This window comes from Taudactylus pleione, unplaced genomic scaffold, assembly GCF_031769625.1.
Source record: "Taudactylus pleione unplaced genomic scaffold, aTauple2 ptg000186l, whole genome shotgun sequence".
In the NCBI taxonomy this organism is placed as follows: Eukaryota; Metazoa; Chordata; class Amphibia; order Anura; family Myobatrachidae; genus Taudactylus; species Taudactylus pleione.
In genome coordinates, this window is record NW_028284588.1 from 9,202,904 (window position 1) to 9,216,281 (window position 13,378).

At 40.4% G+C, this 13,378-nt stretch overlaps 1 protein-coding gene across 4 annotated transcripts in view; it reads right to left on the minus strand.

Moving 5' to 3' along the window:
* The window catches only part of LOC148519651 (uncharacterized), a 143,673-nt gene that overhangs the window by 10,711 nt on the left and 119,584 nt on the right, over positions 1-13,378 (minus strand). For all 4 annotated transcript variants that reach the window (XM_088476308.1, XM_088476305.1, XM_088476307.1 and 1 more), the window contains exons 12-13: positions 8,126-8,182; positions 7,653-7,701 (exon numbers count right to left, since the gene is read on the minus strand). In XM_088476308.1, the coding sequence (XP_088332434.1) occupies positions 7,653-7,701; positions 8,126-8,182 (106 nt within the window). The remainder of the gene's footprint in view (positions 1-7,652; positions 7,702-8,125; positions 8,183-13,378) is intronic.

The following is a 13,378-nucleotide window of genomic DNA, read 5'->3' on the forward strand; positions in this document are numbered from 1 at the left end:
CTTATGTTTCTGACATCGGCTTACGGAGGCTGACACCTGATGCTAGGGCCTTTGTGGATGCTCCACTCACCCTGGATGAGGTGGAAACTGCACTTAAATCCTTCCCGGGTGGTAAGGCTTCGGGCAATGATGGCGTACCTATTGACCTGTATACAAAATATGCTGGTGTGTTTGTCCCTAGGCTGTTGGCATTGTTCAATAACCTATAAGAGGGTGGTATATTCCCCTCCTCTGTATCCGAGGTCATTATAATTGCCTTGCAGAAGCCTGGGAAGGATTGTAAGTTTCCTAATGCTTGTAGACTGATTACTTTGAGCCCTACAGATACTAAAGTCCTTGGAAAAATGTTGGCTGTACGACTGTTATTACTTTAATTGTGCATTCGAATCAGACCGGATATATTTCCGGCAAATCAACCTCCATTAACCTTAGACGTCTTTATACTCACTTGCAGGCCTCCCACAATGGAGAGTCCACTTCAGTCATTGTGTCACTAGATGCGTCGAAAGCCTTTGACTCTGTGTGGCTCTACTTGTGGGAGGTCATGCATTGTATGGGAATGGGACCTGTTTTCCTGAAATGGTCCAGCTCTTATATGATAGACCTAGTGCCAGGACTGCTGTTAACGGTTTTGTGTCTTCCTCTTTCCCCCTGTCCCGTGATACCCTGCAGGACTGTCTCCTATCCACTGCTTTGTTTGCCCTGGCAATTTAGCCGCTGCCTTGTATTTTTAGGGCGCACCCTGACATTTTGGGTCTCCAATTTGGGGCTAAAATTGATACAGATGCTTTATATACTGACAATTTACTCTTAATTCTTTGGGGTTATAGGATGGCCATGCCAGCTATTTTGCATGTCACAGGGGAATTTAGTGGAGACTCCGGTCTAACTATCAATTGGGGTAAATCCTCCATAATGCCAATGTAAGGGCCTCCTCCTGCTATTGTCGAGTTAGATTTGCCATTGTGCTGGGTCTCCAAGTTTAAATATTTGGGGGGTTAGATTTCCAATAACTCGGAGGAGTACATAACCCTGAATTTGACGCCACTATTCTCCGATCTGCGTGACAAGACTGCTTATTGGAGCAAGCTTCCCCTTACAGTGACGGGTAGGGTAAATCTTATTAAAATTGTGGTGCAAAATATGTTTTACAGCAGTCCCCTTATGGTGGGACAACTATATTCTGATGACATTCTGAAATCTTTTGTGCAATTGAGGGAGGAGTTTGGTTTGCCGACCACTTATTTTTATAGATATTTGCAACTCAGAAACGCCTTTACTGCACAATTTCAGGATGGCCCACCGACTATTACTCACTCTCCTGTAAAACAGTTTGTGATAAATTTGGGCATCGGTGAAACCTGTAACCATTGTGTACTCTTTTTTACTATCCTCTCATCATAATGATACTCTGCCTGCATTGCGACCTGGTTGGGAAGACATTGTGGGGACCCTTACTGATGACGAATGGGAAACAGCCTTGGAATATCCCCGTAAGGCTACCACATCTTTCAGATTTCAGCAGATCCAGTTATTTCTTTTACACAGAACGTATTTGACTCCCGTTTACCTAGTGTCCTTTGGAAGTTGACAAAATGACCTTTGTCCCAAGTGTGGTACCTTCTGGCATTTACTTTGGGTATGTTCTGTGGTTAAGTTATTCTGGTCTCAGGCAAAATGTAATACTGGTATTCCCGTCACAGTTCTTAGACCAAAATTCTGTACTCTGGGAGCAAGGGAGGATGATGAATTGGATGGATATAGCATTCAATATGATACTAAATTATGTGCCCTGGCTAAAGTCTGACTTGCCCGTTCATGGATGGCTACTCTTGGCCCAGGCTTCCCAGTGTGGTTTGCATTGGTAAATGTTAAGGTGAAACATGAGCGTTGTGTGTGTTATGTTTGCAAAACAATATCTAAATTTGACCGTATATGGACTAAATGGTTGGAGTCCACTTATGCGTCCTCAACTCCCACTATATAGCACACTATGTATATATTTTTATGTCTATAGTCAGGTGGTATTCCGTGTGTGGCCCTCATTTACTTATTTATTTATTTTTGTTCCATTATTCTATTGTATACCATTTAATTTTATTTTATTTATATTTTTTTTCGGTTTTGTTTTATTTAGTATTGTTTTCTTTCCTTTATCATCCATCTGGGGGATGCCTTACATCTCGGTCATGTATAGTGGTGGGTGGAGTTGGACACCAGCTAATTTAAAACAGGCTCCCACCCCTTATATAACCCCTCCCTTTCCACCGTAAGCTCAGTCTTGCTTTTAGTGCATTTGGAGTAAGACACTAGCTAGTTAGGCCCTATCTTATTAGTTTGGTTTTATTTCTTTATTTTAAGATTATGGATTTGAGTGCTTAGTTCCTGGAGAAAGGCGACAAGCACCAACAGAGTGGGAGTTAGATAGATTAGAAGGTCCCTGGGTCTCTCTCCAATCCAGACACATCTGAGGAGGCTGCAGGCAAAAAAAAGGTAAGATTTACAATGTATAAAAATCTTGTTGCCAATATTCTGCTTCCCGGCACACTGCTTTTGAGCAGATTGGCTGGGGCTTGTTATTACTCACAGATCTGTAGAGCTGGCTTGTCTCATACCTCCACTGGCTGCTCAGCACCACACTGCTTCAATCCTTAAGCTGCCCATCCACTAGCAGACCTCAAAAGGACCGCACGATTACGACATTGGAATCGTGCAGTCGTTTGTCAGTCTGTGATGTGACTTCACTGAATGAGCAGTCGTTCAGTGTAGGCACATCAATCATCTGCAAACATGTTGAACCTGACGTTATAGGCAGGTTGTCCAGCATGTTTGCCCGATGATAGAGGTCTAAATAACCAGCCGGAGCGCGCATCGCTGGTCATTTTAGAAATTTTTTAAACAATCTGCAAACTATTTTCAAACAATAACGATATCGTTAGATCGCTCAATTTAATTGCCTAGTAGATGGGCACCTTCAGGGTGGAAGGTTACAGAAGCAGCAATATGCTGCTGCCTTATGAGAGAGGGGTTTTGCTGGGTTCCAGGATACCACTGCACGTGCAGACGCACAGTGGTGAAGTAATTAGGCTGGGCCGCATAAAGTTTCAAGGGATCACCAGAGGCTAAGGGAACAGGTGGCTAGAGCAGTAGGGCACCGATGCACGTGCGGCGTGTGACGTCAATGAGAGTGAATACAGTGAGTAAGACACCGTATAGTCAAGCAGTGGTGATGTCATCAGGCAGGGCTGTGGACGCCGGAAGCTATGATTACAGGTGTCCTGAATTAGCAAGAACCCACGGCCGGCCACACCTCCACTCCCCCAGGTATTTAAATTGGTTAATTGCAAGCTGCTGCAAAGCCACAGCATCGGGGGATGGAGATATATATATATATTTACTGCACAGTGTTTTCTATTATGGTCAGGCAGTAATATAAAGGGGTGTATGTGAGACATTTTATTTTACCTTTGGTTTATTAGCAAAGAATTTGGTCTTTTAGTGGCCAGGTTTTTTTTTTTTACATTTAAACAGATGGGTGAATTTCAGTCTTCATTAACCTCTGTATTTTCTATTTATTCAGGGCTACACTTTTTCTATGAGAATTTAGATAGTTATCTGTTTGGAGTAGACTTGTCTTTCTCACTCAGTATGGACAGGGTTCTAAGAAACAAATCACTGGTTTATACTTGTACAAAATGTGAGAAAAAATTGCCAAAGGTACGGATCCAGGGTCGCTCTGTGCGAGTTGTTCACAGGGAAATCCATCACCAGGATGTTTGGCTGAACAGTTTGTGATGCCTCATTGGGCTAGGCCTATGTTGGATGCCATAGTTGAATTACGTCACTTTAAGGAGAAATAATATGATACCCTGTAATCAAGTTGCTCTTTTGTCTAATCCAACGGTAGAGCCCAGATGGGCCCAGAATGTGAGACGATGTCTTGCTTAGATGTTAACATCTCTAAATAAAATGATAACGTCTGCAGGGGCTACAGACGTTAAAAGACGTTCACATTCCTCTATTGATTTTCCTGGAAAGAAGAAGCTTTAGCTACTTTTTCACAGGAAGAAAGGGAATTGGATCATGACTGGGGAGGACACTTCAAACTGGGAGGGTGATTCATGAGTTTCTATATTGATAGACACTGTCAGGGAAACTCTGCAGTTACAGGAGGCTGCTATGCCAGACACTAGTGCAGTTTCTTCCTTTCTTTAAACGTAAGAAGAAACCTGTTTCGGTTTTCCCAGAATTCTCACATTTTGAGGAAATACTAAAAGAAGCCTGGTTAAAGCTGGATTCCAAGTTCCGTATTCCGAAAAAATTTAAGAGTCTTTATCGTTTTTCGGATGAGGATACTAAGCTTTGGGAAATTCCTCCAGTGGTAGATGCTCCTATTACTAGGTTGGTCAGGAATATGGTTACTCCCGATTCTCAGTCTGTAACTCTTAAAAGATCCTATGAATAGAAGAATGAGGCGGTTCTGAAATCTTTGTTCACCTGGTCAGGAGTATTGCTGCACCCTATTCGGCTGGTACCTCAATTTTTCCAAATCAAATTTAGTTCCAAATGTAGTTACATCCCAGAGGATGGTATTTTTGGGTCTTCAGTGTCAGTGTTTCTGCCACAGGCAAAGATTCAGGGTCTGCAATAACGAATAAGGGCCATTTTACAGATCTCTCATATCTCAGTTCTAAGGGCTATGCAGATAATGGGAAAAATGGTAGCTTTGTTCGAAGCTGTTCTTTTTGCCAGATTTCACGCCCGACCTCTAATGTTCAGATTATCACAGCAGACATGGAGGTCTCTCCGGGATGCAAATGCAAATCTGTAGGATGCAAATCTGAACAAAGGTTGTCAATAGTCAGTAAAAGTCTGGACCATGGTCACCACAGATGACAGCCTAACAGACTGGGAAACGGTGGTTCTGGACAGACACTTACAGGGTCCTTGGTCTGTTCAGGAGACCGCTCTTCCTATCAATATACTGCAACTAAGGGCAATTCGATATACACTGATTCAGGCTCAATGCATTCTAAAGAATTTACCTGTACGAATCCAATCAGACAATGCCACAGCAGTTGCTTATATAAATAAGCAGGGTGACACACGCAGCTGGCTAGCAATGAGGGAGGTTTCTCACATCCTTCATTGGGTAAAGAACTGTGTACCCACTATTTCAGCAATTTACATTCCAGGGCTGGACAACTGGGAGGCTGACTTCTTAAGTCATCACAGTGTGCACCCAGGGGAATGGGAATTAGACCAGGAGGTGTTTGCAGAAATAGTTGCCAGATGGGGATCTCCAGACATATCTGTCCTCGAATGTGATGGTTCCAGCTTCAATTCATGCCAACTCGACTCGTGCTGTCGGGGCTTCTTGGGCTGTACGGCATGGTGCCTCGGTTGAGTAGCTCTGCAAAGCAGCTACCTGGTCATCCGTACACACTTTCATAACATTTTACAGTTTCCGTACACTCGGCGCAAGAGATGCCAGTGTTTGGCGGAAAATACTTAGAGCGGTCGGTTCCGACGCTCTCCCCCCTTAAATTGGCTTGCTTTGGTATTTCACCCAGATGTAAGGCATCCCCCAGATGGATGACAAAGGAAATACGATTTTTTTCTTTCTGTAAAATCTCTTCCACGGAGTCCATCTGGGGGAAGCCAAGGACCCTCCCTTGTTTGGCTTTCATACTGGACACCTGTTGATCTCTGGTTTCTCAGTTCTTTCCTGAGAATCCTGTGACCATTCATGTGTGGGGTTGCTTCTCAGCCAAAGGAGTGGACTCACAATTTTGCCTAAGAACACAGCCATGAATAAAGAATGGTACCAAAACATCCTCCAAGAGCAACTTCTCCCAACCATCCAAGAACGGTTTGTTGACGAACAATGCCTTTTCCAGCAGGATGGAGCAGCTTGCCATAAGACAAAAGTGATAACTAAGTGGCTTGGGAAACAAAACATCAAAATTTTGGGTCCATGGCCAGGAAACTTCCCAGACCTTAATCCCATTGAGAACTTGTGGTCAATCCTCAAGAGGCGGGTGGACAAACAAAAACCCACAAATTCTGACGAACTCCAAGCATTGATTAGGCAAGAATGGGCGGCCATCAGTAAGCATGTGGCGAGGAAGTTGATTGACAGCATGCCAGGGCGAATTGCAGAGGTCTTGAAAAAGAAGGGTCAACACTGCTAATATTGACTCTTTGCATAAACTTAATGTAATTGTCAATAAAAGCCTTGACACTCATGAAATGCTTGTAATTTTATATCAGTATACCACAGTAACATCTGACAAAAAGGTCTAAAAACACTGAAGCAGCAAGCTTTGTGAAAACCAATACTTGTGTCATTCTCAAAACTTTTGGCCATGGCTATACATAACCCAGATGTAAGGCATCCCCCAGATGGAATCCAAGGATGAGATTTTACGGTAAGTAAATATTGTATTTTTATATAATATGTATATTGACATTGCTTCTCTAATGTACCAACAGTACCTTTGCCATTTGTGCTGGGTTTTATTGCTTAAGGACCTGTTGTTATTGTTTGGCCATCTTAATGTATATATGTGGCCAACTGTTTTTTTTCTTACTGATGCTCATCAATTTTGTATAATCTACTGAAAAATTATCTGCTCTATTGAGATTTTATGTGGTTCTTTTACTTGAATGTTTCTGGGTTCTGTGAAACCCTTTGTTCTTGCATATTTGTTTTGTTGGTCTTTATGTATGCTATTTGTTGATCAATAAAAATACTTTATTAAAAAAAAAAAAGCAATGGAACAATAGCCATTGGATTTTAAGGACAAGCTGAATATCAATGCAAAAGACTTGATGAAAAATTATTTGTAAAATCTTCTTGAGAGTATTGTAGAGGAGTCATTAAAATTGAACAACCTCAGGTCTTGCAATTATTGGTGATCACCAACCACGTGTGATCTTAAGAGAATGATAAGAACTTCTAAAAGACCTGAAGCAAATCTAGATATGCAGCACTGTAATGTTGCAGCACAGAAGTGCCTTATATTGAAAAAGATGAATAAGTATGAATCTTCATAAACAAAACTGTGACTATTATAAGCATATGTATTTTCTTGGCCATTATTGTTAAGCGAGGCTCAGAGTGACTTCACAACACTTTTTACACCCAGCCACTAAAATTGGCAAATACTTCAACAGCCAAATAAAGTAATAATGGTCTAAGACAATGGAAGGCTTAGCTATGAAGCCCACAATTAAAATCTAAAACCCTTTCCTCCTTATACCATATAGATTTTGTGAAATGATCCTTCAGAGATGTTTGTAGTCAGTTATCTTTTGTCTCCACAGTTCTGCAGGGTTTTCCAGTCTATGAAGTAGTGTGCACAGTTCTACAGTCCTACATCTACGAGAGTGTACACAATATTATATCATGTAATTGGTCACTACACAAAGCTCTGATGCAAGGAATGGTTATTTCAAAAAAAAAAACTGACTGTAGACATTGAGGTTGGGGTAGGTTAATTTATCTTACAGCTTAGGAAGTGGCCTCACCTATACCTAGATAAGGCGTTTAACCCTTGTATCAATGCCAAAGTCCACCATTTTAGATTTTCCCACAGTAAAACAAAGAATGTTACCGGATAAATTGAATATAATGAGGTTTCACATACCTAATTTTGTTGTGTGGTCATTGTTTTCATTACCAGTTGGAGGCAACATCTAGAAATAAAAAATCCAGAGGTTAACGCCACTCATTATCAACCTTAATATTCCTGAATAGGGTTTTCCACCTGTCAATGTTTGCACTGCCCTCCGTGAAAAAAAACATAATATTGACTAATGGAATATATCGTTTGAAAGAGTACACTCCCAACGTTCAAACGAGAGTGCCCCCCATGTGTGCAACTGCCATTATGGGATTGATAGGACACATTTAGTACCCTTCCCATCTATGGAAATTTCTGTTTTACCTACTGCAGGGTAATATGACCATAGGGATCACGGCTCATCACTTGACAAAAACTACTAGAGGGGTTACATAATTTGAAAGAGGGGATGAACACGTTGAAATGTGAATACCCTGAATTGATAGAAGCCAGAATAGGGTAGATCTTTGTCCAGAGCAAAGTTGTTAAATACCTACGTTTGGTGCGGTTTGATTAGTTGTGATGGTACAGTTAGTCCCACTGGATCCTTGAGCCTGTCAACATAAAACGACTGTTATATGAATGGTGAGTCTGAAAGCAAGTGCAGAAGCTTCATTTATAGACAAAACAACAGAGTAAAGTGAAATAGGGCAAACACGCAAACACTAGCACACATTTGTAATTCTGAGCAATAAAAACACTGGCTAAACTTCCATCCATGATATCATTTATATCTTGTAATATTTCATATTTACACTATTTCTTTCACTTCACTATTTACATAAAGCAAGTCACAAGTTTTGTCTAAGCCACTGTACATTTTACAGAAAAAACATCTGGTCATGACTATTTTGAATTAGACTTGTTCTCCAGATTTATTCCTTTTCCCCAACAGTATCACTTATACCAAATTGTAGTTTGTCTTCTGAAATGTACAAGTTTAGGTGCAACAAATCTGTGCACAGTCACTGCCTTATGACATAAATTAAGCATAATTTATGTTATATCAGCTAATTATCCAACAATACTTACTTTTAAGTGAGAAATTTGTTGTTCTCTTACTTAAGAACCATAAAAAAAACCCCCATAACACAAATATGAGTTGCACTGCATGGATATATTACATCCTATAACACTAGGGCAATGAGCGGCACTACTAAGGAAATATTGTCAGCAATGCAGTATTGAGCATATTTTGTATCATTACGGAGTTGCAGTGTTTGAATTGTCATTAGGAGGAAAAAATATATTTTCTTTTCATTTTAACACCCCCGCAGATTTATAGGAGTTGTCCCTGCCACAATTGAGCACACTGCTACAGATGTGTTCTCATACACCTAACCTCAATACGCCATGCGGCGCATGATGTGACTAAGCCGCCAGGGCCCGTGCAATTTGGCTTGCGCTGAGGGTCTCTTTTGCCAGAGGATATGTCTTAGTTGCAAATGAATGTGATGCTACACTGATTCATTTGATATGCGGCTCTTGTATATCTGTGTACGACTGTATTATATACGAAGTACAACGGAGTTTGGAGTGGAAAAAAGCTGTGGCTACGGCATCATAGCACTTCGTAAACAGATTCAGACTCAGTCGCACACAGATTTACAAGTGTCGCATATCAAATGAATTAGTGCAGTTTTGTGAAGTGGTTTGTTGCATCCGTTTGCGACTAAGGCGCATATTTGGGCAAAAAAAAAAAAAGGCTCGGCATAAGCCAACTCAGACGGGACCTGGCACACCGAGAAGGACTGCCTTGTGCGACTGCAGCAACAGTGTATGAGGAGAGGACACAACTGTATATTATAAAACAACCTCTAGTGCTGTTGAGGGTTTTAGTGTAAAATGTAGCAACTTCATATCTTGGTCTTCCTTTGATACCCTGCAGGTCAAGAGTTTGTTACTTCATACCTCAAGCCACACAGCACATAAATTCAGCATCTAAAAGTTAAATTCCCCTGCCTCCACAGTCCAAAGCTTGTGCGGTTTCTTCCACCAATAAGAACTTTAAATGGGGTGTGGTATGACACAGATGTGTCCTTACATCTGTCACACCAAACAGCCCTTCTCAGTGAGCTTGTGCCGAGCGTTTTTTACACATCTTTTCTTACCGGAAATTTCATCTCAGGCGCAAACAGATGCGACTGCTTCATGGGAATTGCACTGATTAATTAATGTGATTATATGTGACACTTTGATATCTCAAATTAATCAGTGCAATCTCCTGTAGCGGTTTGTCACATCCGTTTGCAACCAAGAGGCAATTCTGGCCCAAAAAAAAGCTTGGTAAATGCTGAGTCGCACGGAAACTGGCGGCTCAGTCATGGAGTATTGAGGATAGGTTTAGGAGGAGATATCTCAATGTCGACATCATAATGCTGACATATGAATGTCGACATGGACATAGTGTCAATATTGACCATGTTGACATTCAACATGTAAACACTGATGAAATGTCAACATGTTTGAATCGTTCCTGGTGGTCACTTACCTGCTCCTGATGGCTGCAGTGGCTCCAACATGGCTTCCCGGGTCCCGGCTGTTATGTGACCATCACTTCCGGGTCAGATCTGTGATCTTCCAGTGTGAGAAAGTCGACATTATGAATGTCGACCTAATGATTACATTCCCTTTCAAGTGGTGTGTGCATCTTTCTTTTGTCTTGTTAAATTTACTGTGTGCTTCCGTGAAACCTACCAAGCCCTGTACTAAAAATGCTGGGGATCTTCCCGATAGACCTGCAATATTGCTCTCAGTATTATGGGAATGGACCCATGTCCATTGCACTAATGTAAGTAAACAAACATATTTGTAAAATATATTTTAACAACACTAAGATGCCTTTATTCATCACTTCACTACCATAATACTATGGGAATTTTTGCTGTTTTAATCATTTATAATCCAAAAAGGGAAAACCGAACAGATCTTTTAATCCATGGTCAACAAATGCAAACAAATATAAACATGGCAATGCCAATTCCTCCTCTTGGAAGGGAATGAAAGAGTAAACTCAATCGACAGCAATTTTCCTTAGCTGCTAAAATAAATCACAATCTGTTTCGAACATAGAATGTAATGTAGCAAGTGGAGAGGAGAAATCCGGGCACTCCTTGCTTTACAAAAAGATGTGAATAGTTAATTCTGTGGTGGTGCGAACTACAATTACCAGTGCTGTGCAGCCCCATTGGTGTCTAGTGCCCATTCATTTTAAAAGGAGTTTCTACATAAAACCAACAACTCCATAACAGGGGTTGGGGTAGATTTCTTAGACATTCAAAATTTAGACATTCAAAATTTAGACACCATAATGTCAAGTACAATATTTAGACAACCAAAATGTCGACAGGGACTATATATGTTGACAATCAATACATAGTAAAAATTTAATAGGTACATAATTTATACTTTAAATATATAGACAGTTTTAAATGTCGACAGTTAAAATTTAGACACACTTTATGGTTGACAATCAAATTGTCAACAGTCATAATAAAAAATGTTGACAGTCATAAGATCAACAACCAAAATGTCGATAGTCATAATAAAATTACAGTGTCGCTGCTAAAAGACAGCCTGCTGCTTAGATTCTGCTGAAAGTCGGCGTTTCAGACGCACGTGAGAGCCGCCAGTCTAGGAGCAGGTAAACAGCTACATTTAAATAGAAAACAAGAAAACAAAAAAAAGGCCAGGGCTATTTCCTGCATCCCTGGTGGTGGGTGCGGGGTTCATGGTAATTACATAGTGAATAATAATTTTCTTTACAGGTGGCCAACAAGTCCCAGAAAGCATGCCCCAGCATGATAGCAACTGTGGAACCACAAGTACCAGCATGCTCTGACATTAAGGGGCTGGTGACATCTGTAAAAAATATTTAAAAAAAAAAAAAAAAAAAAAAAGACAGACACCGAATGTTTTAGTATTTTATTGAAAAAACACTCCTCCACATAGTCCTCGTTCAGCACTTTAATACGCTCAAAATACAGTGATCAAGTCCATGTAGTGTTCAGGGATCTTGAAAAATATCAAACCAATGGAATTGAACTGCGCCGCAGTGTGACTGGGTCACTCCGTAGAACTGAATAGAAAAGCGCTGATTGGCTGAGAGTGTGGGAACAGCGCTGTCGACATTTCAACTGTGGTTACATTTTGATTGTATACGTTTTGACACTGTCGACATTTTGACTATCTACATTACTGTTGACCATATGCCCCTGTCGACCTATTGGTTGTCGACAATTTGATGTCTACGTTTTGACTGTCTAAATTTTGACTACATCCGCATAAAATAAGTAGCTGTAAAAATGAAAAGACAATAAAAAAACCACAACAGCATTTAAACTCCTTGGGGTTGATTGAATTATCTTGCCCCTGCGTGCGAGGGGGGTGAGTTGCCGTTGCAATGGCGTAGAAACACCAGCTGAACTTGCATCTGTCGCACCCGCTTGCATCTGTTCTCATCCCGGATTTGATGATTTTCGTATGCAGCTCTATATGGCTGCAAACATAAATCAGTATATAGCTGGCCTTACTCACAAGTGTGAGTAACTCGAGGGCTGTGGGAGTTAATTGAGTCGACCCCTTTATATTCATACCTAGTGGTATATTTACTAAAGTGAGAGTTTTGAGAAGTGGAGATGTTGCCCATAGCAACCAATCAGATTCTAGGTATTATCTTCTAGCAGCTGCTAGTTAAAGATTAAGTAGAATCTAATTGGATTGCTATGGGCAACATCTCTACTTCTAAAAACCTCTCGCATTAGTAAATATACCCCCTACTGGGTGTTTACACAATGTACTCCAATGAAGATTAATGAACTTATCCCAGTGACATAATTTAAATGCACTAAAATATAACAAGCAGAATCCAGAAAAAATGTTCAATGCTACAAATATGACAAATATACAAGTATGACTGCAAATGGATACGGACAGTATAGTGGGTTTTATTTTTAGATGTATTGAACACTAAACCAAAAGGAATTGAGGAGAAATGGACTGCACACACTAGTGTCAGCAGTAAGGAGTGCTAAAAAGAGGTCATCCACCTCTCAAAAGAAACAATAGAAAACAAAAATCAAGCAACCCTCTAACTGCGCACAGCTTATAGACAATGTATATTCTGAAAAATATATAAATGTAGTTAGAATGAATCAACCTAAAAAGACGTATAAATCATAGTCACTTATTTCCAATTGACTCCAAACTATAGCGTAAATAGATACGGAACTCCCGTTCTGTCAGTCGAAGAGTGTCCCAATACTCAGAGTAATGGAATGAATCACTGGTGATCCTCAGGAAAGTGAAACAAGAAAAACGAAAAAGAAGAAACCAATGGTGTAGTACTTCTTAAAATAGGTACGGGGATTTAACAGTTCTCTACTTCAGATATCCAGTATATCAGCCACATACCATACTCACGTTAACAACGGGGTATAAACCACATATAAGGGTTTCTTTATCTTCTATGTCAAACAGTCAGAGCACATGAATAACAACAGGTAGAAAAGTGGGCGTACCCCAACTCACAGTGAGGTGTGTTGTGATGGTCATATAAAGGTTTCTTTTATATCATCCCTTTAGATTTTCTCCATCCATGGACTGTATTCTTCACCTCATTTGCATGAAGCATATGAAATATAGGTGTTAGGAGCAGAGTAGGTTTCCAAACAGGTTTATTATTAAAATCAAAATGACAAATGCCATATACACAGGAGTAGATGGAACAAATAAACAGTCACCTGAAACGT